Source organism: Cylas formicarius, unplaced genomic scaffold (assembly GCF_029955315.1).
Source record: "Cylas formicarius isolate icCylForm1 unplaced genomic scaffold, icCylForm1.1 PGA_scaffold_3__17_contigs__length_32017465, whole genome shotgun sequence".
Taxonomy (NCBI): Eukaryota; Metazoa; Arthropoda; class Insecta; order Coleoptera; family Brentidae; genus Cylas; species Cylas formicarius.
This window is the reverse complement of record NW_026844326.1, coordinates 18,334,290-18,360,829: the sequence shown is the minus strand read 5'-3', so window position 1 is coordinate 18,360,829 and position 26,540 is coordinate 18,334,290. Positions and strand designations below refer to the sequence as shown.

General features: G+C 36.1%; 5 protein-coding genes and 1 non-coding gene across 9 annotated transcripts in view; 2 read left to right on the top strand and 4 right to left on the bottom strand.

Annotated features, from left to right (window-relative positions):
* LOC132699188 (suppressor of cytokine signaling 2-like) overlaps positions 1-8,085 on the top strand; it is a 48,920-nt gene extending 40,835 nt beyond the window's left edge. For both annotated transcript variants that reach the window (XM_060665763.1, XM_060665762.1), the window contains 4 exons: positions 3,238-3,450; positions 4,176-4,367; positions 4,959-5,172; positions 5,508-8,085. In XM_060665763.1, coding sequence (XP_060521746.1) covers positions 3,274-3,450; positions 4,176-4,367; positions 4,959-5,172; positions 5,508-5,746 — 822 coding nt within the window. In that variant the 5' untranslated portion in view covers positions 3,238-3,273 and the 3' untranslated portion in view covers positions 5,747-8,085. The remainder of the gene's footprint in view (positions 1-3,237; positions 3,451-4,175; positions 4,368-4,958; positions 5,173-5,507) is intronic.
* Positions 8,086-8,345: 260 nt separating this feature from the next.
* On the bottom strand, positions 8,346-11,156 carry LOC132699186 (intraflagellar transport protein 56). Of its 2 annotated transcripts, XM_060665760.1 has the most exons (10): positions 10,917-11,156; positions 10,713-10,856; positions 10,499-10,667; positions 10,213-10,444; positions 10,034-10,163; positions 9,834-9,980; positions 9,608-9,787; positions 9,385-9,553; positions 8,956-9,308; positions 8,346-8,546 (listed from the first exon to the last, which is right to left on the bottom strand). In XM_060665760.1, the coding sequence occupies exons 1-10, from the start codon at positions 10,917-10,919 to the stop codon at positions 8,406-8,408; spliced, it is 1,668 nt and encodes a 555-aa protein (XP_060521743.1). In that variant the 5' UTR covers positions 10,920-11,156; the 3' UTR covers positions 8,346-8,405. The 2 variants fall into 2 exon arrangements, with proteins under 2 accessions (XP_060521743.1, XP_060521744.1); XM_060665761.1 differs by having other exon boundaries at positions 10,499-10,856; positions 10,948-11,155.
* Positions 11,157-13,369: 2,213 nt separating this feature from the next.
* LOC132699926 (cytosolic Fe-S cluster assembly factor Nubp2 homolog) lies at positions 13,370-14,531 on the top strand. Its single transcript, XM_060666918.1, has 4 exons — positions 13,370-13,652; positions 13,701-13,789; positions 13,838-14,191; positions 14,255-14,531. Exons 1-4 carry the CDS (start codon positions 13,545-13,547, stop codon positions 14,466-14,468), a joined length of 765 nt encoding a protein of 254 aa, XP_060522901.1. The 5' UTR covers positions 13,370-13,544; the 3' UTR covers positions 14,469-14,531.
* A 59-nt stretch (positions 14,532-14,590) lies between these two features.
* LOC132699925 (actin-like) lies at positions 14,591-17,385 on the bottom strand. 2 transcript variants are annotated; one of them, XM_060666917.1, is made up of 4 exons: positions 17,124-17,385; positions 15,903-16,328; positions 15,035-15,298; positions 14,591-14,982 (listed from the first exon to the last, which is right to left on the bottom strand). In XM_060666917.1, the coding sequence occupies exons 2-4, from the start codon at positions 16,315-16,317 to the stop codon at positions 14,591-14,593; spliced, it is 1,071 nt and encodes a 356-aa protein (XP_060522900.1). In that variant the 5' UTR covers positions 16,318-16,328; positions 17,124-17,385. The 2 variants fall into 2 exon arrangements, with proteins under 2 accessions (XP_060522900.1, XP_060522899.1); XM_060666916.1 differs by lacking the exon at positions 17,124-17,385 and adding an exon at positions 17,012-17,117.
* A 1,601-nt stretch (positions 17,386-18,986) lies between these two features.
* Positions 18,987-19,178, bottom strand: LOC132700222 (U2 spliceosomal RNA). The gene has a single exon (XR_009618610.1). It is a non-coding gene; the product is annotated as a U2 spliceosomal RNA (small nuclear RNA).
* Positions 19,179-20,936: 1,758 nt separating this feature from the next.
* Positions 20,937-23,051, bottom strand: LOC132699255 (actin-5C). The gene is made up of 2 exons (XM_060665883.1): positions 22,894-23,051; positions 20,937-22,409 (listed from the first exon to the last, which is right to left on the bottom strand). Exon 2 carries the CDS (start codon positions 22,391-22,393, stop codon positions 21,263-21,265), a length of 1,131 nt encoding a protein of 376 aa, XP_060521866.1. The 5' UTR covers positions 22,394-22,409; positions 22,894-23,051; the 3' UTR covers positions 20,937-21,262.
* Between the last annotated feature and the right edge of the window lie 3,489 nt (positions 23,052-26,540).

Here is a 26,540-nt window from a genome sequence, read left to right as displayed (position 1 = left end):
GTTACAAATTCTATGCAGTTTCCCATCATTTTAGACATTATTTCAGACCTGACGAATTTACAACTATTTAGGGACACTCTTTACTGTTATTTCATATTTTAGTGTCCAAAGTTTGCCTCGAAATGCAAGAGAGTTCATTTTTCAAATTGTTGAAAACCCTGTAATAAAATCTACATTAAACTGCGCAGTGTTGTGTCCTCTGAGAGCAATTCAGTCTTGGGTCTCAAGAAATTCCAATTCTAATCTAACGCAGAAGTGCTTTTACGTACGTTCCTTTGATCGCGTTTGACATGTTCGCCGATGAATGATTAAAATATTTCAGGGAAGGATTTTAAATCGTCGATTTCGGGAACACAATTTGACGACCGGTTGTGCTTTTTCTCGAAATCTAGAGATTTCTTGTTTGCAATCAAGGCCAACTATAGTGACGTGTTTCTTATTACCCCGAATTGGACGTGTGCGCGCGGATAACGTTGCGAATTTCTCGGCAATCGTCGACGCCGGTTCCCAGATCGCAAAAATTAAAATTAGGGTGTGCATGTTTTAAATGCTATCGAGACAAATTAATATAATGCTTCGAGAGTAACACAGGGCTCTGTCCTCGGACCCATTCCATTTCAAAGCCACAAACTTTTTCCTTCTGTATGTGACACCAAATAGACTGTTATATTTAATTCCTCTAAATACTAGGCCCATCACTATAATATTTACCCCGCACCTCTTGCTTGCTCGAGGCGTGATAGTTTTGCTTAGTTTTGGTCGTTTGCCCTCACGGGATGATTGGTTTTAAACTCATCCAGAACTTTTGTTTTCATTGTTCGATGAAGGGAATTTTGCATTTGATGAGTAGATAAAAGTGGTTATGTTTTGCGAGGTATAACGGTCAGTTACACTCACTACCGACTAGCTACCAATGTCCTAGGACTCTCATCTTGATATAATATGCCCAATCGTAATGGCGAGCGATTAATTTTTCATTACTCATTGAGGAGGGTCATTTTTTACAACTTCTTCCTTAAAATAGTATGGTTTCCTATATAGTAGGCTATCTTATATGTTTAGCGTAGTAAAGTCTCTCCTGATGAGGGTGTCCAGCAATCCACCTCCTGAACGCGTTTCCGCTGGATCTTTTTGTGACTGGTATAATTTTCTTTTTCATTTTTGGAAATCTGTCATCGTTCATTCTATTTAAGTGTTTATTCCAGAATTTTCTTTTTATTGGCTATTTATTTGGTATTCCATCTTACTGTTTTCATTTCCCTTATGCGCACCATTTGCATGGTCTTTGTGGTACTTTGTCGCTGCTGCATCGGTTAATCTAGGTCTAACTACGCTAAAAATTATATTTATTTGCCTTATCCACACACCCATATGCCAGCCCTTGATAACTAATTTGGCATTGCAAATCCCGAATATGTTAGTAACAAATTATAAAGTCGAATATCGTTTACAATCAATTATCATACTGTCACCGTCCTAAATAGATCGATGAGGACGTACAGCGAAAGTAATACCCGGAAACGGTGATAATTTACGAGTTTTGATTTCACCATTGTGCAGTTGTTTTTGGGTATTAAATAAATTCGTCTGATAAGGGTGACATCGATAATACTTCGGCGTCCTTTATTTGTTAAACAGTTACCGGTAACGTTTTCGAAAAATTCCCGGAACGTTTAGGGAATTTTCGAACGTTTATATTAAATTTCCCCAGAGTTAATTGAATTCCGTATTATATTTTTAATAACCGCCGAATCCTAGAAACGTTTCTGCAAGGTATAAATTGCACGCGCTTATTTGCAACTTTCGAGGTGAAAATTGTATAAATAACGCTAATAACGTTCCCAGTAAATGTGATCGTTATTCTTAAATGGATTTTATATCGGCTTCCGAGGAACGTGACTTAGTAATGTGTAACGTATCAAAATGTGCAAAACGTATCGTCGATTGAAAAAGGAATCGTACACACTTCGAGAAAATAAAAGTTATGTAGTATCTATTTACAAAACCGATGTTAAAAATTACCCCCCCTTTTCTCATCGGAAATTACTGTCAAACAATTTAAATTTAATTCTAATAAGAACGCTGAGCTGAACTTACTATCTCACACAATAAGCTTGCAATTCTGTGCTTATATGTACCTTATTAACTGCGTAAGAGTCCAAGGAACCGTCTACCTTCTTTTTGCAAAGTTCTTCTGTTTACTTACTTATTTATATTGGCTTTACACTGCAACAGCAATGGCGGACTTATAAATAAGTAAATGTCGATGCCACTGGCTACAGAAAATCAAATAAATACCCAACAAATTAAAAACGTGTTGCAATAACGAAATAAATTCTCCATCTTGCAACAGCCAATACCTCATCCTGCGTGCTTTAAATTATATAGGGACGATAAAATTTTTATGCAAGTCATCCTTCCAGTCCTTTGTTTTTTCTGCCGTAGCAATTACGTCTGATGGTATGAACCAGAGGCCGCGAGAATTTCTATAGAGAATTTTCTCGTTACTTCGCGTCAATTTCAGAGAACCAGCGCTATAATCCAATCTGCGATCGGATGCTTCGTGAAGCATCAAAATGGCGTACGTAGGCGTTATTACAGACGCTGTCTATCGAGTGGCGTCCATAATTCTTATGGAAGTGACGATCTACAACAGTCTGCTCACAGCTTCGACAAATAAAATTCGCGTCAATTCCAAAACAAAAGGAAATGGGAGTTTGTAGTTCCCGTGGACAATTTGGGGTAGCAAAATAGACTTCTTGGTTTCGTAAAACCCGGTCTGGAAATTTTAAGTCGCTTTTTTTTTATTTCTCATGTGACTGATCAAATTGCTTGTTCATTTTTCTTACTATGAATATGTAACTGTGGACGTTTTGGGGCTTCTATCTATTTATGATAATGGATGTTTTCTATTAGTCTGGTGACCGGCTAGAAACTAGTTTTAATTTTTGTAGCATTCATTTCTTTAAGATATTCCATTCAAGCTGACACTCACTCGTTTATATTTACAGCACATTTAAAAACGCAAGACCGATTCTAGCTATTTTATTTAGTACTTACGTTGCACTAATTCGTACTACTTTAGTATTGATTTTAATGAATTTTGTTCGATAATTAATTCAACACAAGTCCTTTTGCCCCAGCGAGGCGTCACTGGGCTATAACTGCACGAGAATATTTTTAAATATTAGGACCGCATATCCATTGTACTATAACGTTGTTACCTTTTTGTTTCAGACTGAGCTTCCAAATTGGGCATGGCATTCGCCTGCAATGTTAGGCTGTAGCACAGTATGCCCGAAATGCAAGCACGAATTCGCGTGCTGTCCGGCGTCCACAGGCGGCGCGCAACAATGCTCCGGGGGTTCCCGACGCTCGCTCCACGTGTTGAGCGGAGGCGGGCTCGTCGCCGCCCTCGCTCCTCCTACAAGCCCTGGCCCATCGCCCCAGGTAAGCGTGACGCCGATGCATTCTCACAACACTGTAATTCGGCAAACATGGTTTTTTCTAGTTTCAAACGCACGCCAAAATTGTAAAATCAAGTTGAAGGAAAAAACCAAACCATCTACGAACACAAGTCATTGACAAAAAGACTAAACCACAACGTAAACAAACTATCTCCTGGTTGAAGAATTGTAGCAAAATAAAAAATAACGTTGCCAGTTTTTTGAACTAACAAGAATTTTTAAATTGTATTTTAGTGATTTAACTAAACCCCCAATCCGTTTTTGTTAATTCCCTTATGTGTCTCCTCCCTGTTTAATTTTTCTTAGTATAAAGGGACCTAATGTCACCAATATATTATTACAATACAAAAACAGAAAAATCTTACTAAATATTTAAAAGAATTAACTGAAATTACTTATATACCTTAAATGTTATTAAATGTGACACTGCATTTGAATTTTCCTCCGCCAACAAACTCAAATGTCAAAAATCCCAGCGCATGATCACAGAATCACATAGTAGCCTGTGACAGAAGCATTCTTCTTCTTTCTTGGTTTTTTCTACGTTGGGCATTTATCCACTTATTGTAAATATATGACAAAACTACATTTGGCGAATGGAAAATGCGTACTTTTCAATTTTTTACTTAAAAAGTGCATTTTGATTCAAATAGCCTGATTGTTCAATAACTAATATCGAAACTCCGATTGATACCGGAACGTTTTCAGGTGTCTCCAAGCACCCCGTTGAGTTTCGTGTTGCCTCCATTAGCACCGTTACAGCCTCTGCCGGTCCTAGAAGCCAAGCCCGAAACAGAACTGCAGCACCTTGCCGATACCGTTCGGGCTCTTCGCCAGTCCGGCTGGTATTACGAAGGCATCACTTTTCAGGAGTCGCATGAATTTCTAAAATACACCCAGGTTCGAATGAAGTTCATATATATGTGTATATATGTGTGTAGGTAGATTAGTACCATCTTTTACACATTATAACTCAAAGCTAGTACCGAAACGACAGCATCGTATTAAATTGTTGGAAATAACACTTAGGGTTGTGGAATTGTGTGAATCTTTGTGTATTGACCCGTCCATTGACTGGTCAATTGACCGAAATAATTTTTAAAATACCAGGAAATTTATATTTATTTATTTATATTGTGCGTTACATCACCATCGCGTCGTTCTGGGACCCAAATGGAGTCGATATTGTTATTGAAATTCCCTGAATCGCGAAGTGTCGTATTCGGATATTTCGTAAATTGGACATCACAAATGCATAATAATTTATTATAAAATACATATTATTAAATAATAATAGATAACTATTTACGATTGCAAGCTGTTATTTAAAATATTTTTTGATTAGTCAATTCAAAAGTAGTCAGTTGACCGGTCAATTAAGAACGGGACAATTGAGCAGTCCCAACACAATAACACTTGAGATACCAGCGTCCATTTTTCTGTTATATTCAAAACGTGGGAGTTGATGGCGGTTGTTTTTCCATCGTTTAGGTCGGTACATTCTTAATAAGGAACTCCTCGGATCCCAGATTCTTGTTTTCGTTGAGCGTGCAGACAGAACGCGGGCCGACTTCAGTGAGACTGCACTACATCAACGGTTACTTCCGGCTCGACGCGCAAACTCATCTCCAAGCTGTCATGCCGGTCTTTCCGAGCGTTATAGATTTAATACAGCATTACGTCCGACAAGTTCGGGTCGTTAAAGGTATGCAGTTTTTTTTCTCATTTCTTAAAACCCGAGGAACCAATAAAAACAGAGATCCTTTTCAGTTGCATTAATTTAACTGAGTCCTTAGTAGCTCTTACAACTTCTGACATGCTAATGCTTCTATATCCCTAGCTTGGACACAGGCAGGAGAATTCCGATATATCCTGGCATGGTACCACTACCAACATGAAAATAACATTTTGGTTTTGGCGCATTTTGAGAATATGGTTTCTAGGGGGAGAAGTTAATCTATCGAATGTTTGTTTAGATTTATCTCCTCTGTTGATTTGAATGCAAGACTCAGACTGTATGAGTACATTCCATTGTTCCAGATAACATGCAGGTGTGGGTAGACGCTCATGGTAAATGGTACTCATCAATCCACCTGGACAGGCCTCTAAGGAAACGGGACGAACCCTCTAGTTTAAAACACCTGGCCAGGTTATCCATACACAAAACAATCCAATCGACGGGCAGACCTAGGATACCCAAGTTACCCGCGCCCCACACTCAACTAGAGCTGCCCACTTCGTTAATAACATATTTGTCAGAGTATCCACACTCCATCTAATGTAGGGGCATGAAGAGACTGGGTAGTCGGTACCTTTACATACCGGCGAATCAGGGAACACCATTAAAGTATTCTAGTTCGAATCGGATGTGCGGATAAAAGGACACAAACGATTAGGTTTTTTAGGTAGGATAACAAATTATCAGTGTGTTTATGTATATCGATTAAAGTTAGTGTGCGAACAATTATTTGTGAATCAAATGGATGGCAGCCCCAACCGGGAAATGTAGGTAATTATTTATGTTAATATTTATTTATTTTTCTTTTGTTGATATTTATTCGATTATATAGATTTTTATCGGCAATGTTGACGTCGAGATGGGTCAAAAACTAAAGCTGTTAAAAAAACAATCGTCAAATAAATCAGGTAACATCCAGAACCGAAAATTTTGACATTATTTTGAGACTAGGCGAAACTTGAATTACTTTGGAAATTAAAACCCATTTGCAATAACATTTTGAAGTATTTTCTTAAGTGAATTCGAGCGAGATCTATTTATTTTAGACATAATAACAAACGGACCTTAAAGTTATCATTTCCCCTCAGACACATTGTTTTTTGCTCCCACACTTTCCTAAAGAAGGGAATACTTTTCCGCGCATTGCCTAAATTTTACACACTAACCTGCGCTTTCAGCCGCATACTTTCTAAGCAGCGATCTTTACACATTTCACTCGTTTTTTTACTGAAATTTTAATGGGGCAAAATGTGGCCGCATCCGAGAGGTAAACTGTCGAAGTGATTAACCATCAGCTGCCAAGTTGATTGTAAAGCGTAGCAAGATCTTATTGGTTCGTTTAAAAACTCGGTTCTTATTGGTTGAAAACGAAATTGGAAATGACCTGTGCATATTGAATGACCCAATTTGCTGACTTTAAAAGTCCTGTATTATTAGCATAGGCAACACTCCATCTAGAGTTATATGTATTTCCTTATAAAGTTTCGTTTTATAGAAAATAATACAAAATTTTGTTGGACAGTGCCTTAACTTTTGTTTCATAAATTTCTCCCGTACCGTCAGAAAATTGGCGTTATAAGTTAAATAAATAAATTAAAAAAAAATGGACCGTTCTGGAAAACGTTTGATTCACACATAATTTATTTCCAACCTAAGCGAACGCAGTGTAAGCCATATTGGCTGGAAAACTATTTCCTTTAAAGTGCGTATTTTTGTAACTTAATTTAAGAACGCAAATTGCTGACGAGAAATAGTTATTGCTACCTTTAAGTCACTACGTCCTCGGATCAACCAAATCTAAACGCAACTAAATGATATGGCGGCCTGCGATGCACCGTCCAATCAAAATCATCTACCACATCCATCTTTAGATGCCAGAACACAGATTGTTCGGTTGATGTGGGGCCACCTACCATCTATTGTAATCATAATACACCAATCTGTCTATTGTTTAGAGTGGATGTATTTTATTTCGGACAGCTAGATCAAACGCCCTAATTATAACAAACTTAAGTAGGATTTTGATGTGATAAAGACAAATTTTAAAATTAAGAAATCGCTTGTATTATCTGCTCTTTCGCCATTGATAAACAATCATCTCTTATAAACAAGCTATTAATATATGTATCTTTTCAGAAAGCATAACATGTCTAGCGCCCTATTTCATAAGCGATTCTTTTAATAAATGTTAAATGGATAATGAACCACCCATCATTTCTTTCAAATAAGAAACAATTCATTTCAGTTTTTTTTTCTGCTGATCCCACGGTTTAATATTAATGCAACTCAGTTAAAATTTGCATTTGTTTTCACTTTTTTGAATTTTGTTTTTTAAAAAAATTGTTTTCAACAAAATATTCTAAAACTGTGACAAAATTGTAGTCATGGGTTGTGGAGGTTTGCTAACAGTAAAATATCAATTGACTTTACCTTCCTGAAATAAAGTCCCTGTTGGGTGGGTGATCCAGTATTCCAGGTAGGGTCCTACCATATGACAATTTGCCTTTCTGAATAAATGTGTGGAATTGAACTGTGTGAACCAAATTCAATATAGAGAAATTGTCAGCAATAAAATTGTTTCACTAAATGTTTTAAATATTTTCTATTATAAAATGAAAATGACACTCTAGTCTGATTTTTTTTTTATAAAGGTACCGATCCTGTGTATGTATAAGATTCTTATTTATTTTTTACGTATACGATGATGTTGACGAACGGAATTACATCAATATTTAAACAATTGTAATCTTGAATGTCTATTTATATTTAGTTAAGTGTACCCAACATGCGAGGGCAAAAAAAAGTGAGCATCCCAAATGCCTGTTTAGATAATGTATTTATTTCTTTTAGCAAATATTAAATTATTTATTATTTTGAGAACTTTTCGTTTTATTTTTCCTCCTCTGTAAAGCCGTGTTGTTTCCATATGAACAAATAAAAATGCATATGACGCGCAAAATCAGCTTCGAAGGTGTGCAAACACACGCTCTAATCTAAGTAACGCTCGTTATCAATGGATTCCGAGTATCGAATGACAATTCAATTACTAATAAAGGTGTTTGTGATAACGAAATTTTGGGAAACATTTAACGCACTCACATATCTAATCTGGTTTTTGAGAATAGGAACAAAGAAATTAATTCTTTGAAGAAAAAACATTAATTGTATTTTATAACCATACTACACAAAAAACAATTTGCTTAACTGATAGTAAGTTTTTGATCTTTCGCCCATTTCCTAACAATTTTCGCGATCTGATCAGCCTGACTTGACGTGGTACTTCTTAGGAGTTGCAAAATGTCGCTCAACATATCAACAGGAAGCTTTTTTGCTACCACACCCTAAAAGCGCAATTTATTGTACTGAATTATATTCACGGAAGAAACATATTAAAATATAATGTAAATTATTGCTTTTAATTTAAAAAGCATTTATTTCTAATGTATATTACCCTAATTTCAAAAATATGAGACTGATCCTCCATTTTACAAAATTAAAGCAAAATGCGATTTTTATTTAATCTGAAGCACCGCAATAATTATTTTATTGCTCTTATCATTGCTTAACAAAATAATTTTGACCTATAGCGCTACCAAAATGCAGTTCAATATAGATATAGATATACAGATAGATATAGATACAGAATCTGCCTCTAAATGTTCTGTAAAACCTGCATATGTATAGTTCCAAAGATTGACTTAAATAAACCTATCTTTGGAAAACCAAATAGACAAATACAACAAAATGTACCTGAAAAACACCAACAATGGCACCCCTTTTTCCTTCCCAAAACTCTGGATTTGGATCCAACCTGTCTAGCATATCAAAAGCCTTGGCTGCATACCAAAATTCACCCATTTTATAGCAATCATTTGCTACCTGCAGCAATAGGTTAAAGCTCTCGGGACTAGTGTCCATCTTCAAGTAAAGCTCCCACGCGTCCTGAGGCTTTTTATTTGCCACATAACATCGTGCCAAATTAGAAATGTAAATATAATCACTCTTGATTTTAGGATCCTGAATTAATAGAAAACATTCTTCAGCCTCTCTATATTGGTTGCATGCCGTTTTGGCCTGACCAAAGTTGAAATTAAATGTATCATCTACAAAAACATCAAATAAATAAGCCGCACATATGTGAGGAGTAATTTCAATGAATAGATTTAGTCTAGAGCTTACCTGAATGTAAGTAACTCTTTATAGACGTCAAGTATACTAAAACTTCCTCAAACTGTCCAGACAAAAAATAAGCAGCTGCCATACATTGCCTGCCATGTATAGTGTCACACTCGCTTGTGGAACTTCCTACCAACTGAAAACATTCTTCTGCAGCTTTAATATGCTCAGTCTAAAATGGAATTGTCACATTTCAAAATGAAATTTAATTAAACAAAACTCCTACAGAATTAATTTCTTGGCCCAGTGCAGCATTAACGACACCTTTGAGGATATATTCCTGTGGTACAGCTGGCTGCAAATCCTTCAACAACTTATAAGCCTCTTTAATATCATCATTTCTTAAGTACTGGATTACTAAATTTAGACGTGCTTCTGGTACCACATCAACAAGTGCAGGGAAAACCTAAAAGTTAAATACAACCCAACCCAATTAAATAACTTTAGACTACCTGCATAGCATCTTCTCCATCTCGAAATACCACCAAATTGTGTTTTACTAAATCATATCCAAACCCCACATTTGCAGTTTGATCAAAGATGGTTCTTAACTCATTCTCTGCAGCAGTTCCATTATATAAGCGGAAGGTGTTACATGCCTAATACATTTCTTTAATTAATTCCAAATATCAAAACTAAGCAAAGCAATTACTTTTAAGTTAGTAGCAATCACCGAATCTGGATATTTGGTCAAGTACAAACCCAAGACCTCCTGGGACACATCATAATAATCCAATTTATAATAGCACAGGGCCACATAAACATTTAAAGCAATATAATCCCTTAAACACCATTTAAAGACACATACAAATTAAAATTAAGTATAAATACCTGTTCTGAAGCAACAATCTCTTATAAATATCAATTGCTTCCTGATAATGTGACCTTAGGTAATGTATTGCAGCCAGACTTAACTGGTCCTCCAAAATATCTTGTAATTGTTGGTGATACTCCATTAATGTGGCTTCATCCTTTAGTTTGTGAGATATATGAAAATTTAACCTAACTTTCAAATCAGAAGAAGGTGCTTTTTGCAGTATGTCCTGAGCTTCTTGATACATTCCTAAACCAGATAAATGTATTGTAGCAATTTAAAATGTTCCAAAAAATAACCTACCCAGATAAAAGTAACAGCAACCAATATTGACAAACAAACTTTTTGTTTTTGACTCCTTTTTGGACAATCTTTCATATGTTTGCAATGCATTCTTATAATCTCCACAATGAAAATAACAATACGCAATCCAAAGATGAGCATTATCATCTTGTTCCAACAATTTATTAAACTGCAAAAACATCTGTATAACTCTTTTCTAAAAATATTAACTTACTTCAAGCAATGTAATAGCGCCAGTATAATCTCTTCTCTTCAGAAAGTCTTCAAATTTTGCCACATCATTCTTTGTTCCTGGACTTTTAACATGTTTCAATACATCACTCCCTGATGGTATAGCTGGTTTGGTTCTGCTTAAAATCTAAAACAAACAAAACTTTAACTTATTGAATACAAAAACTTATTCCGATAAAACGCATACCATTTTTAACTCAGGTTCTGTAAGTACTTACTTTGCTTCTGTTTGTATTCTTTCCCCATGACAACACATCAGTCTGGATCAATGGTTTAGAGTTTAGAGTTTATACATTTTAACCATACGTTATTTGTTTGCCTTTGCATTTCTCTTAACTTTAGATTTACAACTGTACATTGCATAGGGAGCTCACAAATTCTTGTTTTATCGTTATGGCATTATGGCTATAGCAAAAAGAGGTTAAGATCATAGATGATAAATTATTTTCACAATAACTGTTAGGCTATACCGCCAGGATCATTTGCCCATTGCCGACTTTCGTAGAGGATTTTCGCTTTTGGTCAGTAACCAACACGTACAAAGAAGAAATATTACCAATGTTTGCTCAGCTCCCAAAAAACGATTTTGGCCGATACCAAAAAATCGGCTTCCCCCCGCTTCCACCTAGGACTATCCGGGCCCATCCGACCTCCATACCGGCGTGAACAGGGAAAAACGACGGGACCGACGACGATTGTAACTTTAAAACATACACTGAACACGCCGGTTGGTGGCCGGATAGGCTCAGATGGTCCACGGGGGAAATGTGGGAGGAAGTTTTTTGCTATCCGTCAAAGATTTTTGAATAATGTTCTTAATTGTTGTTTCCGTTCCCCACGGAGGGTGATGGATCCGTCCAGTCCCTTTTAATTAAGGCACCTCCCATGTGTATAAAGAAAGTCATGAACTATTGTAAGTGGACGAGTGATCTTAGCAGTCTTGGCCAATAGAAGTAAAGGAGAGAAAGAGAGAGAGAGAGAGAGTCAGCGTTAAAAGAATAGGAGGTTGATTTTGATTAGAGCCATTCTAGATTTGCATTCGCTGCAGACTTAAATGTAAAGCGACTAGTTTCGTGACTTAATTGCTTGGGGATGGTTGAAGGATGGTTTCCATAAATATGAACCTCTAGAAATCTTGCTGTCGGTACCAGATATGGTGGTGTTAGATGCTAGTTTTAGATAGTCGCTGTCCAGACTTTCCACAACGCAAGAGAAATAACTGAAGTAATTTTAACTTTTTAAAAAGAGTTTGGCGAACTTAGATTATTCTTGCAAATTTACAGTGTGTTTTAATAAATGTTTTTCTCTGATCACTTCAGAAGGGACATACAGATCATTGTTCTCCCAAAGATATCTGTTTTCATTCTGGTCTATGTAAATTGAGAGTGGGTGCGTTTCCCATTCATATCAACAAACTGACACTGAAATAGTAATTCTGTCATTGTCCAAATATTCATACCCCAAATTTTTTGATAGATGAAGTAAATTGTAATTTTCTTGAGAAAATTAATTATATTGATAATTGTCCCAGTGTCACTTAAGCACAGAAACTGAAGAAATAATATATGACGTTCAAGGAAATGTTTCCAGTTTTCTAAATTAAAATCTTTTGTTTTAAATCATGTAAGCCATTATTATTATTTTTTTATATACTTTAGAATTTGTTACCATTTTACTCTAAGTTTTTTTTTTGCTTATTTAGTTTGTATAAAATTCATATTTTCTTTTCTTAGTATTCGAAGTTGGTTATATATTTTTGTCGCTATAACTATTGTAACATATTTTTTCTACTCCCGTCTGTAAAATGCCTAATTACACACCGATCTAGTGTGCGGGAAGAGTCACTTCCACGTCAGTTTCGTTTCTCACGGATCTGAGTCACTTCGGACATTTCCAGAATTTTACCGCACGGGTTTGCGAGCAATCTAATGTTTTCGGAGATATTTCCAACGATTTGAATTGTGACGTTTTTAATTCTGACGGTCATGTCAGCGAATGTATTCGTATTGTTTTGCGAACATGTACCCAAAAACTATCGGTCGCAGAAAAAATATAGTATGCAACACGTTCGGTAAACTTTTTCAATCACTCGTTTATTAAACACTCGCTCCGCCCGTGTCAAATAAACTCGTAAGTAAAATGCTGTTTACCGCACTTGTTGCATAATTTACTAATTACAATACAAAAGTTAACTATCATAAAATACTATTATTACCATTATTTATTACTACGATGCGTGTTTTGCACTTTTTTATTTTGCATCTTCCCATTTGTAATCATTATAATATATTTGGCTAATAAACTCTAAAGTTTTATTATCTTATGTGAATCATTATTTTCATGTTATTAGATCGCTTAAAAATGTTTCTAAATTTATTTATCTTATTTAGCAACGTGTAATAAAACATAATTTACTAATTTTTAACACTTCCAAATATAAATTGTTTAAATAGAATATAATTAAAGTTTTAAATCTAATTGGTAAATTTTAAATTTTCATTTCAATTCAATTTAGACTGAATCTATAATAATAACAATATATAACTATGTTTTCAAATTGATCCGCGCTTCTTTAACCGGTATTACAGGAATTCCTTTTATCGACGGGGTATTTCTATCTGAAAATTGTTTTCCAAGCCTCGGTACGGTAGCATTGTTTTTGTCGTTCTATTTTTTATACCTAGCTTGCAGTTCATAAAGAATTCGGGACATGTTACACTGGCGGAACGAAGAAGAGCTTGGAGGTTACCTTAGCGCTTAAATATTTATTTTTGTACTTTCTTTTACATAAAAGTCAATAATATAGATTTTAATAATGTCTTCAAATATAAAACATATAATCCTGGTCCTTTCGGGGAAAGGGGGTGTAGGAAAATCGACAGTTAGCACACAACTTGCATTAACTTTGTCTGAAAAATTTAAGGTAGATCTAGTCATTTTAATTTCGTTTTGAAGTCGAGGTTATTTACAGGTTGGCCTTTTAGATATCGACTTGTGCGGTCCTAGCATTCCTTATTTATTGCAACTGGAAGGAAAAGATGTTCACCAATCTGATGGAGGGTAATATTTTTTTGCTTGCTTTAAACAGCTGCTTACTCTGATTTTTAGCTGGATTCCAGTTTATATAGATGACAGACAGCAGTTAGCTGTTATGTCAATAGGATTTTTGTTAAATAATAGAAATAGTGCTGTTGTGTGGCGTGGCCCAAAAAAGACTGCCATGGTTAAGCAGTTTTTAGAAGATGTATGCTGGGGTGATTTGGATTATTTAATAATTGACACTCCCCCAGGAACGTCAGATGAACATATTGCCGTTATGGAGAATTTAAAGTCTCTTAAATGTGATGGTGCTGTGATTGTGACAACTCCTCAGCAAATGTCTATAGAAGATGTTCGAAAAGAAATCACTTTCTGTAGAAAAACTGGCATTCCAATTTTGGGATTGATTGAAAATATGAGTGGGTGGGTGTTGCCTCATTTATTTGTTAGTTTTCCAAATTCTTTGCTTGTAAATTCCTTTTTAAGGTTTGTTTGCCCCAATTGTACAGAATGTACCAATATATTCAGTAAAGGAGGTGGTGAAGCCCTAGCTGAGATGGTTAAAATTCCCTTACTGGGTTCATTACCAATAGACCCAAGGATTGGACAGCTTCTAGGTAAAGCTTGCATTAATGAATTTTCAGATTCTCCAACTGCAAAGGCTTTAAATCAGATTATTGATAAACTAACCAATGAATAGAGCTAATTTCTGCCAAGGTTTTGTTTTTAATTATTTGGATATAAAAAATAATAAAAATAGACAATAATATATCCTTCTTTTATTGTTTTATAGTAATACATATCCATTTTGTCCAATTTAAGTTATGATAACCCATTCATAAATTTCTTTGCCACAGTGCTTATTCCATACTCATCATACTCTTTTTTTGAAACACACACATTTCTAAATGTTGACAATGATCCTAATATCGAACCCCCCCTCCACACATAATATTTCCTATCTTTATCTGCCATTATAGATATTCTCATACTGAGTGATACTCTAGTGTCCAATTCAGTCTTAAGTCGATGTTCAAAATCTTTCAAAAGAGTTGTTCCTCCAGAGAGGACAATATTGTTGGCAAAATCTCGGCGTAAATCAATATCACAATTCATTATGGACCTGTATACCATTTCATGAATGCCTTGACTCTCATATTGTTCAACTAATGTTGGATCAAAAAGTGCTTGCGGACATTGAGTTCTTTCTTGACCTGAAATTTTTAATGATAATTTATATAATCCATTACCTTTGCGATGTTATACCTAAATGAATAACTTGCCCGTCAGGTAACTTGTAACTCTCAGTATCTGGATAAGACGTACCCTCATCGGAATAACAACATTTTTCCTTAATATCTCTAGCTACTTCCAGGGGCACATTATACCCTCGATTGTTTAATAGTTGCACTAAGTATTTGTCTAATTCTCCTCCTCCAATGTCCAACCTTAAAATTGCTTTGGAAATCGCATAACCACTTAGAATTGGTACAACGCTTGTAACACCGTGCCCACTCTCAACTATCAAACCTGGAATTTTATGAAATTGCTGGATAACTGCTGGCGAAAAAAATATAGTACTAGTTGTGATGACTGTAAGGAATATTTTAAAGGTAAAACTTAGAAATGTTTAACCCAAAGCAATTAGCATACTACCACTATCAATCCTATTTTGTAATTGTTGTTTTGTTTGCGAAGACTAAATTTCATACTGCAAGTCATCATTAACATTTGTTTGTTTGTGATTATCAGAAAATAAATTTAATAAAACGCTCTGAAAAACGCTTAATCTACAAAATATATTTTAATTAATGTATTAATATTTTAATAAATATTAAAAAGTTCATTTAAAAATACAGGGTGTTAAAATTTTGTCATAAACACTATTGCATTCTTGATAAAATTTTATTATATTAGTTTATTGTAGTAACAGGCTAATTGAGACATCGTTATATTGAAATTATTAATTCCATTGGGGCTCCCAGAGGCCGCCATTTATATATACCATACACATAAGTGTTTAATGGTTCTTAAACCAGGTTTATTCGGAGACACCAGTGATATTAATAAGAAAAAGACTATTTATGATATTATTGTTAGTACAGATGTTTATATAAATTTGTATAGTGATTACCTGCATGTCTTCCAGAAGAATATAACGACAGCACGGCTTGCATTTCCTCGTAGAGGGCCGATACGTCGAAAACTTCAAACAAAATTTCCGCGAGTTTTTCCTTATCTCTTTTAGGGTTGTTTGCAGGTTGCGTTAAAAGTAGAGGATGGTCTTGACAGACCACGTCGAGTCCGCGGAATACATCTCCGAAAATTTGTTCTATTGCTTCCCAATCCTTGACTTGCCCATGTTCGATGGGATAGGTAATATTTGTTTGACCCAAAGCGTTACTTCCCAGTAAAGTCACTTTATTTTCTTTATCTTGACTTACCACTGATGGCAGGGTGTATGTTGGCAATTCCTCTTCGGCAAAGCCTGCTTTAGTTTCTGCTGAACCTAAATCTATGACTATCGTAGGCTTTGAATCGCCACTCATTCTAAACGAGTCTGCGAAAAAAAGCACAATAAGATCTAGAGCGGATTTCATACTTAAAAAGAATGCAAATAGTATATCTTTATTTTATGAGGAGCTGTAATGTTGCTTGAGATTTTATTGAATTAATTTTCTATTTCGAGAAAATGTTAAAGAAAATATGGCGAATGTCATCGCAATTTTCAAAAAAGAAAAAATGAAAACTGAGGAAATGCATCCTTTTAAATCTTAGGTGTTCAACCACCTACTCACATATTCTTGTTGGAAAATTGCATAAACTGTTCCCAGGTCACCCCATTGGGTGTTGCCTAGTAGGCATATATATGCATGACTGATTTATGGAATATATTACAACGTAACAAATTTATCCTTGTTAATTTTTCTCACACATTTTTATTAAAAAGACTTTTATTGTTATTACATTTACTACCAATTCTCATCCTTAAGTTGTAAGTTGAGAATCATTATATATATATTATATATTTATAATATTCACTACAACTGAAGCTATTTTATATTTAAAGTGTAGTGACGGTTTTTACCGTAACAAAAAAGTTTTCATCCTATTTTTTCTTTCCACATTTGCAAAAATGAATGCATATTATCTACTATCTATCTATCCAAGTTTTCTGCTACGTACAATTGAACTTAATTAAAGAAATCTAATAGGTGGGACACATTTTTCTAATTTACTTACACGTTTTCTAACGCAAATATTATACCTATACGATGAACGATGATTAAGTGCGTATTTTTAATGGAATTTACACTAAATGAATACGTCAGGTCAACATTCAAAGTATACTCACTTAAACAACAATTTCGCGCGTAAATGGGTGTAACAGTCGTCGTCCACAGTCGGGCGTCCGGTGTAACAATAATTCGTTTTTTATTACAATAGAAAACACTTGATGTTAGTTGCGTCTTCTAAGACATCCCGTCAACGTTTTCAGTTATCATCCAAAAGGTATCAAAACAAATTTTATCAACGTAGAACCACATATTAGCGGCACACTGCGAGATAAAATCGTGCTACCTTTATTGACAAACGGTATATTTGTCGTTTTATTATGGCATATATACCTACACGCGTTAAAACGTAGCTATTTTATTGCTCAATTTCATTCCGAACCAGTAGGTAACGGGAGAGTTTTGCATAAGAATTTCTCTTTAATTATTTTGCGCCAAGGTAGCGATTTTCAACGTTAGTTCTAACGTAATTTGTTGCCGTTTAAAAAATTCGTTTTCGGTATTTCCGCTGTATTTGTTCGTTGAATTTTTCGAGCTTATTGAAGCGTTGAAAATTTTGTATTGTACATTAACGCTAAAATAAGTGTTAATTAGATGGAAGGGGTTGCTGAAAACAGCAATTTGAGTTTTGTGCATGTTGACTCATTATTAGTGCATTACTCATTATCGCAACCATTATATAGTTCTTTTTCCCACCACGCGAGCGCTTTTTGTGAAATTAGTGACGTCGCCCCAGATTAGGAAGAGACATTCTTAGATAAGTGAATCACATGTAAATAAATTGTTGGAGAGACCGAGGAAACACTATTAATTAGCATAATCGGGTCTTTGATTTTGAACTGGCTTTTATGAAAGTCGTGTCGCCATCTATATGTTACGCCATTAAATATTACGCGCTGTTTTAAGGTAGAAATTTGTTTAGTAACTTGTCGTCAACATAATCTAGGTTTAACCACAAGGATAAAGAATTCTTATTCAATTGAATAACTTCTAGTTTATAGGAGTGGGGATTGAGAAGTAAGCAGCGCTGGGAAACATTACTTTGTTTTGTAATTTTGCTTTTAAATGCAACTCAATCTGCAATTTTGTTTCGGTTCTGAAGTGCTGCCTCACTTGCCCCAGGAAAAAAGTAACCAAAACGCCCTCGGTTTCGTTAATTAAAAAATGTGGAATATTAGTATTTATTTTTCTGAAATGGCCCGATTCAGGAGGTATTGCCAATATGCGATAGAGACGGAGCAACTCTCCAAATCTCCATCAATTTTAAAAAATCAGTTGCAATATATTGTCTCCGCATGCAAGGCGTGTCAGGGTAATTGGTTGCCAGTTCTCTGGGTCATCGCAAGGCCCCTCTATGGAGCAACAGGGCATCGGCACGCTCCTCAGTCGAAGATTATGCCAAAGACGGCCGCAGAGGTGGCGCAACCCATATCGAGTCTAGGTTGGAAGTACTTTCAGTCCGTCCTTTCTCGGCGCTGTGTTTGATGTTCTGGTCAATTTATACTTTGGACCTCGGACCTCAATAGGCTCTTGACTTGCTTGCTTGTACAACTTCTTCGGGGTTTACCCAGTGTGACAGGCCAGGACGGCTTTCCACCAGCTTTTTATAAGCCTCCATATCTTTATTGTTGACGCCTAAATTGCTAATAGCACTATCGTTTACTGCTTTGAGAACGATCGCAAAATATTACGTTTAAATTTCCTAAAATGGGCCGATCCCGGCGGTACTGCAATACCGGGCCAACCCGCGATGGAGGCGGAGCTTGTACAACTTCTTCGGGGTTTACCCAGTGTGACAGGCCAGGACGGCTTTCCACCAGCTTTTTATAAGCCTCCATATCTTTATTGTTGACGCCTAAATTGCTAATAGCACTATCGTTTACTGCTTTGAGAACGATCGCAAAATATTACGTTTAAATTTCCTAAAATGGGCCGATCCCGGCGGTACTGCAATACCGGGCCAACCCGCGATGGAGGCGGAGCAAGCCCCTAATTCTCCATCAATTTCCAAAAATCAGTTTAATATACTGGCCCCGCATGCGGGGCGTATCAGATATTAAGCTGATAAGAACAGATACTACACTTTGATCTTAGCCAAAAGGCCGAGAAGCGATAAAGATTCTGTTAAGTTTCGAACATTTAAACCAAAGAACACGTTCTTTGGCGGTGGAAACAACGGATTCAGTGCCATCTACTAATTCGTCCTCCAACTACATGTTCGGGAAGCTACTTGCCACTCCAGAAAAAATCAATACTCTAGTTTTGATTTGTCATTTAAGTTTATTATTTGCGAATCGCAGCAATTTTCTTATAAATTAACACGGAACAAGATAATTTAAATATACTCCAACTAGTGGTTGGTTTGATCACACGAATGTGTTTGCAATGGCAAGCGGCCCGATACAGTTTGGAAATTCAGCGTTTTTTTCACACCGTGGCGTCTCTCCTTCCATTTTTTACAGGCTAGCGAGGCATAAGTTCTTGTTTTAGTACTTTCCATATATCACATACCTACTTGATCAACAATTTTGAAATAGTTGATGCAATGCCCATCAAATAGCAAATCTGTGAATGTCTTGCCACCTGCAAACAGACCGTCGATAGACGTTTTTTTTAGAGATAAAAACAATGGAAGACAGTGCGCGATACAAATGGAAGAGATTTAGTTGAAAATGAATATTCGATTAGTGAAGATCAAAATTTCAAGAGATCTGACAAAAAATTATTTTGAAAACTCATTAGTTGTTTTTGCCCCTCCATTCTGTCAAAAGTTGGGTTTTTGGCACTAATACGAATACCTCATCTAAATAGTACATTCATTTTTTTACAAAACTTCTGAATTCCTCCTGCGTCAGTTTTTGCTGATTGCTTCAGTCAAGCTCTGAAGAAGCCAACAGGATGATTGGCGAAACATCAGCAATTTCGACTGAGAACGAGCATTCGGACCTTTTCACTACTAAGGGTAGGTTTAGGACCGAGCATAACAAAACATAATATAACTTACATTAGTTATTTATTTTTCTCTCCTTTGGCCGTGAGATTGTAGCCTGGGCTTTTACTTTCGTATCAACCTGTAATTTAACTGTGCATTTCTAAGGTTTATGTAGAAATGAACTCTGTCCGTAAAATTAATAGTAAATAAATAAATTTTCAATTTAACAACCAAAAACTTTAACAGTCAAGCTCTGAAGAAGCCAACAGGATGATTGGCGAAACGTCACCAAGTTCGACTCAGCAAAAACCGACGCAGGAGGAATCCAGAAGTTTTGTGAAAAGAAAAACTTTGACCTCTATTTTTATGTATCTGTATTTTGTTTGTTGTGTATTCTACGCAAATCTTCCTTTCATTTTTCCAAGTTTGTTTATATTCACGACAGACTCAAAAAGCTTTACTGCATCCATCGCTTATTTCAAAAAGATGATAAGTAGTAAATGAAACTATTTAACATAAAATTAAAAAGTACGTGGAGGGATGTATTTTTCAAATAGGTTCTTTATTACCTAAAGTTATTCCTTTACTTCAATTTTGTTTTACTTGGTATGTGGATCTTAAACACATCTCTATGTAGACACACAATTTTTGAGTTAAGAGGTATAAAAGATGTAAAAGAAACAAAACGACGCCCTGTTAAAAAATAGAAATTCGTTTTATAATGGGTTATTACAAACTAATAGGTAGCCTCTTCGTTACTGCTCATTCCTAGTTTCATGTTCCAATGAATAACGGCTAGATATTGGGGTGTCATTTTTGAGCCATAATTGTAATTTAACTGCGTATTTTACAACCAGTTGCAAAAAGCTTTACTGTATCTGTATCTATCGCTTATTTGATAAAGGTGCTTAGTAAATGAAATTCTTAAAACTCAAAAGTATAAACTTCATATAACGTTTTTATTACAAAAAGGTGGAAATAAATTAAAGTACAAATAAAAGTTTTACAATTTTTTTTTATTTTACCTCATATTATTAGCCTAAAAGTAATAATAAAAAGTCTTATTCTGCACATGTAGTAACTTAGAAAAAAAAATTACGATAGTAATACTTTGGCCTATAGTGCATGTACGGTGTCACACTCGATCCCATTTAAAACATGGCAGTTCTGGCCGCACGGCGGCCCCAATATCGCAAATATAATACAAAAAAAAAACTTGAACGCATGGAATAATGGAATGCAGGCGATAAAAAGAATGGGAATAATTTAGAAGCATTTCCTGTGTACAATGGAAGGTCCAGATTCGTCGTATTCTTGTTTCGAGATCCACATCTGTTGGAATGTGGACAGGGAAGCGAGGATGGAACCGCCAATCCATACTGAGTATTTCCTTTCCGGAGGAGCGATAATCTTGATCTTCATTGTCGAAGGGGCCAGTGCGGTGATTTCCTTCTGCATGCGATCGGCAATACCAGGGTACATGGTGGTACCTCCAGAAAGGACAGTGTTGGCATACAAGTCCTTACGGATGTCGACGTCACACTTCATGATGGAGTTGTAGGTAGTTTCGTGGATGCCACACGCTTCCATACCCAAGAAGCTTGGCTGGAAAAGAGCTTCAGGGCAACGGAATCTCTCGTTACCGATGGTGATGACTTGACCGTCGGGAAGTTCGTAGCTCTTTTCCAAGGAGCTGGAGCTAGCGGCGGTTGCCATTTCTTGTTCAAAGTCCAAAGCTACATAGCAAAGCTTCTCCTTGATGTCACGAACGATTTCCCTTTCAGCCGTTGTGGTGAAAGAGTAGCCGCGTTCGGTCAAGATTTTCATCAAATAGTCGGTCAAGTCACGACCAGCCAAGTCCAATCGCAGAATGGCGTGAGGAAGAGCGTAACCTTCATAGATTGGGACAGTGTGAGAAACACCATCTCCAGAATCCAGAACAATACCAGTGGTACGACCGGAAGCGTAGAGTGACAGTACAGCTTGGATGGCTACATACATGGCGGGCGTGTTGAAGGTTTCAAACATGATCTGAGTCATTTTTTCCCTATTTGCTTTAGGATTTAAGGGAGCTTCGGTCAAAAGAACGGGGTGCTCTTCGGGGGCTACACGAAGTTCATTGTAGAAGGTGTGGTGCCAGATCTTTTCCATGTCATCCCAGTTTGTGACGATACCATGCTCAATTGGATATTTCAATGTCAGGATACCTCTTTTGCTTTGAGCTTCGTCGCCTACGTACGAGTCTTTTTGACCCATACCGACCATAACGCCTTGATGTCTTGGACGTCCAACAATCGATGGAAATACCGCGCGAGGGGCGTCGTCCCCAGCGAAACCCGCTTTGCACATACCGGATCCATTGTCTACGACCAATGCGGCAACTTCTTCGTCACACATGATGATTTGTTAATTACTGTAAAAAGAAAAAACGCTTTGTAAGTGCAAATGGTTTTTGCAATAACCGCGATTTAACAATGATGGGGTTAAACATTTTCTAAGGAAAAAACAAAAAGCCAAACGCTTTCGACCTTACGAAGGTAAAACAAAAAATACAATTCGCGAAATCAGCGATCGATTTACTGAATGAACGAAAACGAGGAGAAAAAGCCGGTTGAAATTCCGGTTGCTCAAAACCGGTATTCACACAATTCGAATCTTCTGTTACATATTTAAGGGCGTTGCGGTACCTGCTCCGGTCAATAAATTATTTTAAAAATAGCAACACCGTTAAAAAACTTCACAAAAACAGTATAATCCTCGGGCACTGTTGAAATCCCCATTTGAAGGCACATCCGATCAATTTAATCGCACACGTTACGGTAACGGCCACGCCCGCTTTCAGAATTTAAAAAACTTCGCCGAAATCGCGATTCAAATAAAAAGAAAATGGGACTTACGTTTTGTTTCGAGTAAAAAATATAAAAATTTGTTGTATTAGCACAGCGCAACTTTTGCTGCACTTTGCCTGGTATATCACAAGACTGGAATGTCGAAAATTCAAAGCTCCCAACCATATATATCTTTGGTCGCCCCCCCTTCCGGATTGTGCCGAGAGCGCAGTATCAACGTTTCGCCGAGCCAATAGCGAGAAACATTACCATATATGGCATTACACTGCATCGATTTTTCCCCGCTCCCCCCAAAAATCTCATCTGGTTGACACACTTTTTCCTTAAAATTTTTAACGAGAAATGGATTTTTTCAGAAATTGATGATAAAACAACGAAGTGATCATTAGCGGGCATTTTAAACAAAACAGTCAATTAAACGCAGCGAGATCAACTGCTCCGATAAAAACGTTATTTTTTGGCACCGAATCAAAAAAGTTGGTGTACCATTTCGAATCAACTAAAGCGTGGCCGCGTATATTTTTAAATCAACCACTTGTTCCTAAACAAACCAAAATAGCCCATTTATTTACGTTGATCAACGTTTAAGGCAAAGCCGGCATCACGCCCCAAGCAAGTAATGGTTTCTAGCATGTTTTATACAAAAAATAAATCATGAGTTAAAACATAATTAGGTACGATAATTTCGCTTGTTATTAGGTACACCAGTATCAAAAAATCAAAAATAGTTTTCTTACCGTTTGAACGAGACACGTCACAAGCAACGAACAACTAATGAGTGGAAAGATGCCGGTTGCGAGGAAGTGGAACGGGAACCCGACAGACGGTTAGGTGCGAAAATCGGAGAAAAAATTGTATGCCCAAATCGGGAAGTTTTCCTATCTTTTCAAGAAAAAGCGTTTCGTTTGACCTTTGACAACTAACTATTACGCAATTGCCCAATTGTCAAAGATAACAGGTCGTTTAGCAATAAAATAATCAAATTATCGCGCTAAAGATTTGATAGTCGTGGAAGTTCGGGCGTGTTCGCTGATCCCCTCTTCTGGGTTCATTCACAAACGTTACCATATTTGGGCATAAAGCAAACCGCGCGTTTCCATTGGCTGATTCGATACCGGCTTTCGGTCCTAACCTAACTGGAAGGCTTGCGGGAAAGACGCCGGACATGAGCGAAGAAAAGGCGGTTGCGTTGCCTTGTCGTGCCGGCCGGCGGCAATCAACGTTGCCAAGTTGATTATCTTAACCGTTTCAGCAAACTAATTAACATAAAATTAAAATGTTGAGATGTATTTTTCAAATAGGTTGTTTATTACCTAAAGCTATTCCTCTACCTTATTTATGTTTGTGTGACTTATATCAATTTTTGTTTTACTTGGTATGTGGATTTTAAACACATCAACATGGAGACACAAAATTCTTGAGTTAAGAGGTTAAAAAGATGTAAAAGAAACAAAACGACGTCCCATAATTTAAGTAATTCAATTAATTGGAATAAAAAATATAAATGCATTTTATAACAATAGGTTATTATGAACTCTGATAGGTAGCCTGCACTTTAGTGCTTATTTCTCGTTTCATGTTCCAATGAATAATGGGTAAGTATTATGGGGGTGTCTTTTTTCGTGCTGCGTTGCCAAATTGTGCCCCCTTTACTTATTGATAGGTAAACCACTTAGGACAAGGAGGAAAAGAAGGACTGAAAGTAAATAGTTGCTTGGTATACCTCTTTTGCTATCCGTTGCCGTTAACTAATTAACTTCGAAACAACTGGCAACGGTGTCAGCCATGTTTCCGATTCATCTCTCGGGGTCCTGTCCTCGTTCCTCGACCTTGAAAACTTATGTCACAGCCTTCTATGATGCATTCTTGAAATGTCGGCGCGACTTGTCCGCGAAATAATACAAATCAACCTCGCCGTGCACTGATTCATCAATGCATCAAAGTTTTTGTCACCAATCGTTTTGGCTGACAGAGTTTTTCTGTATTCTACCTTTAAGTCGTAGGTCAATACAGAAAACAAAATGGTTGTACCTTAAGCAGGTAACCAGATAAAACAGCTAGGCAGTAGCTGCTTATTATGTATCTAAAAGCTATGTTAGATTAAAAAATTAGATATGAGCGACAGTACATAATGCCCATTAAGAAAAATGGAATTACACTGACTAACGATTACTCATGTTTTTGTGCCATCCAGCAATGCAATTCCTGTTTCGGTGGTTTTCTATTACAATTTTTCCCAGAGAGAGAGCGCATCTATATTGAGTCTAGGATCGATAACTTTGTCTGGCGAGTTTTCTCCTTTCGCACAATACGTCCGGACGCGAACAAAAGTAATTTCGCTGCTTTCATTTGTTTATTTCCCTAGTTTGGCACCCCAAGCGTATATCAGTAGCGTATGGTACATAAAAATTATTACAATTAATGAAACCATCATTTAAATTTTTTTGCTAACTCCACTGAGGATTCTGTTATGTTTGTATTGAAACGTTTGATCATTCATTTGCATAATAATTGTAAATAGACATCTCCAAAGTTTCGAGATTCTTTGGGTTTCATTTTTCAATTCAGCAATTCGGAAACAATTCGAGATGATACAGGTCGAACCAGACTGTACTTCTATGCCTCTCTTATAAGACGGTATTCAATATTTAAGTACCAATAAGCGATTTTGGTTTTATTTACATATGCAAATTTACAAGTTTTTCAAAATTTTAGGTCAGAAAATGTTTTTCAGATAGTTTATTGTTCTGAAATTTTCCTTTTTACTTTTTTTTATTTTTCATTGCATCATCGAAGACACATATTTGGTGAAATCTAGTGTATCTTTATCTTTAAAGATAGCAAGATGCAGTTGCGTGCTATTTTTCCTCAAGCACAAGTTAACCAAGTTGTGCTAGCTATTTTATTTTTTGTATCCGATCTATTTAACAACTTATCAAACAAATAATAACTGTGTCTTCAATAATTTTTCTCTTAAAAATTAGAGCCACTCTAAGAATAAGTATACGAGGTCAAGTCAAAAACTTATGTACCCTGTGTATTTTTATTTTGATAGACATTCAAGTGAACCTGCGATTGTAATATTGGCACATTCCCGTAATTTTTTGACATTTTGAAGAGTTTGGAAGGTTAAGCTGAACGCTTTTCGACGTTCTGATCGAGATTCGAGTCGTGTTTTTAAGTCTACAAATCTTTGGTATTTCCTTATTTATTTAAAAATATTAATTATTGAAAATAATAAATTTGAAATAATATTCAGAGTTCAATAACTTTTTGCCGTGACCTTGTATATTTATTCGGACATAAATGGATACCTTCCTAAAATCGGACACCACAAGGCTATAAGACTTAAAAGTACAAATAAGCGTAAGACTCACTAAAATTTCTTGGTGATAAATATTTTAATACTTTTTTAAATCTGGAAAAAGTTGCTGTTTCTTGAAGCTTCCACGGACGTCTCGCATTTAATATATAATATTGAAAATCGAATATCGAATGTTCGAGTACCGTAGGATGAACATCTGATCTGTTTTTTTTTTAATTTAAAGCATTTTTTCTAAAATATAAAGGAAGCGACTAAACATATATTGATGTTAAGTCATGATTTGAAGTGATTCAAAGTACGTTGTCCTCATCGACAATATCATAAGAGATAAAACAAACAAAATAAAACATCTTTAAGGTGTCTAAAGTGA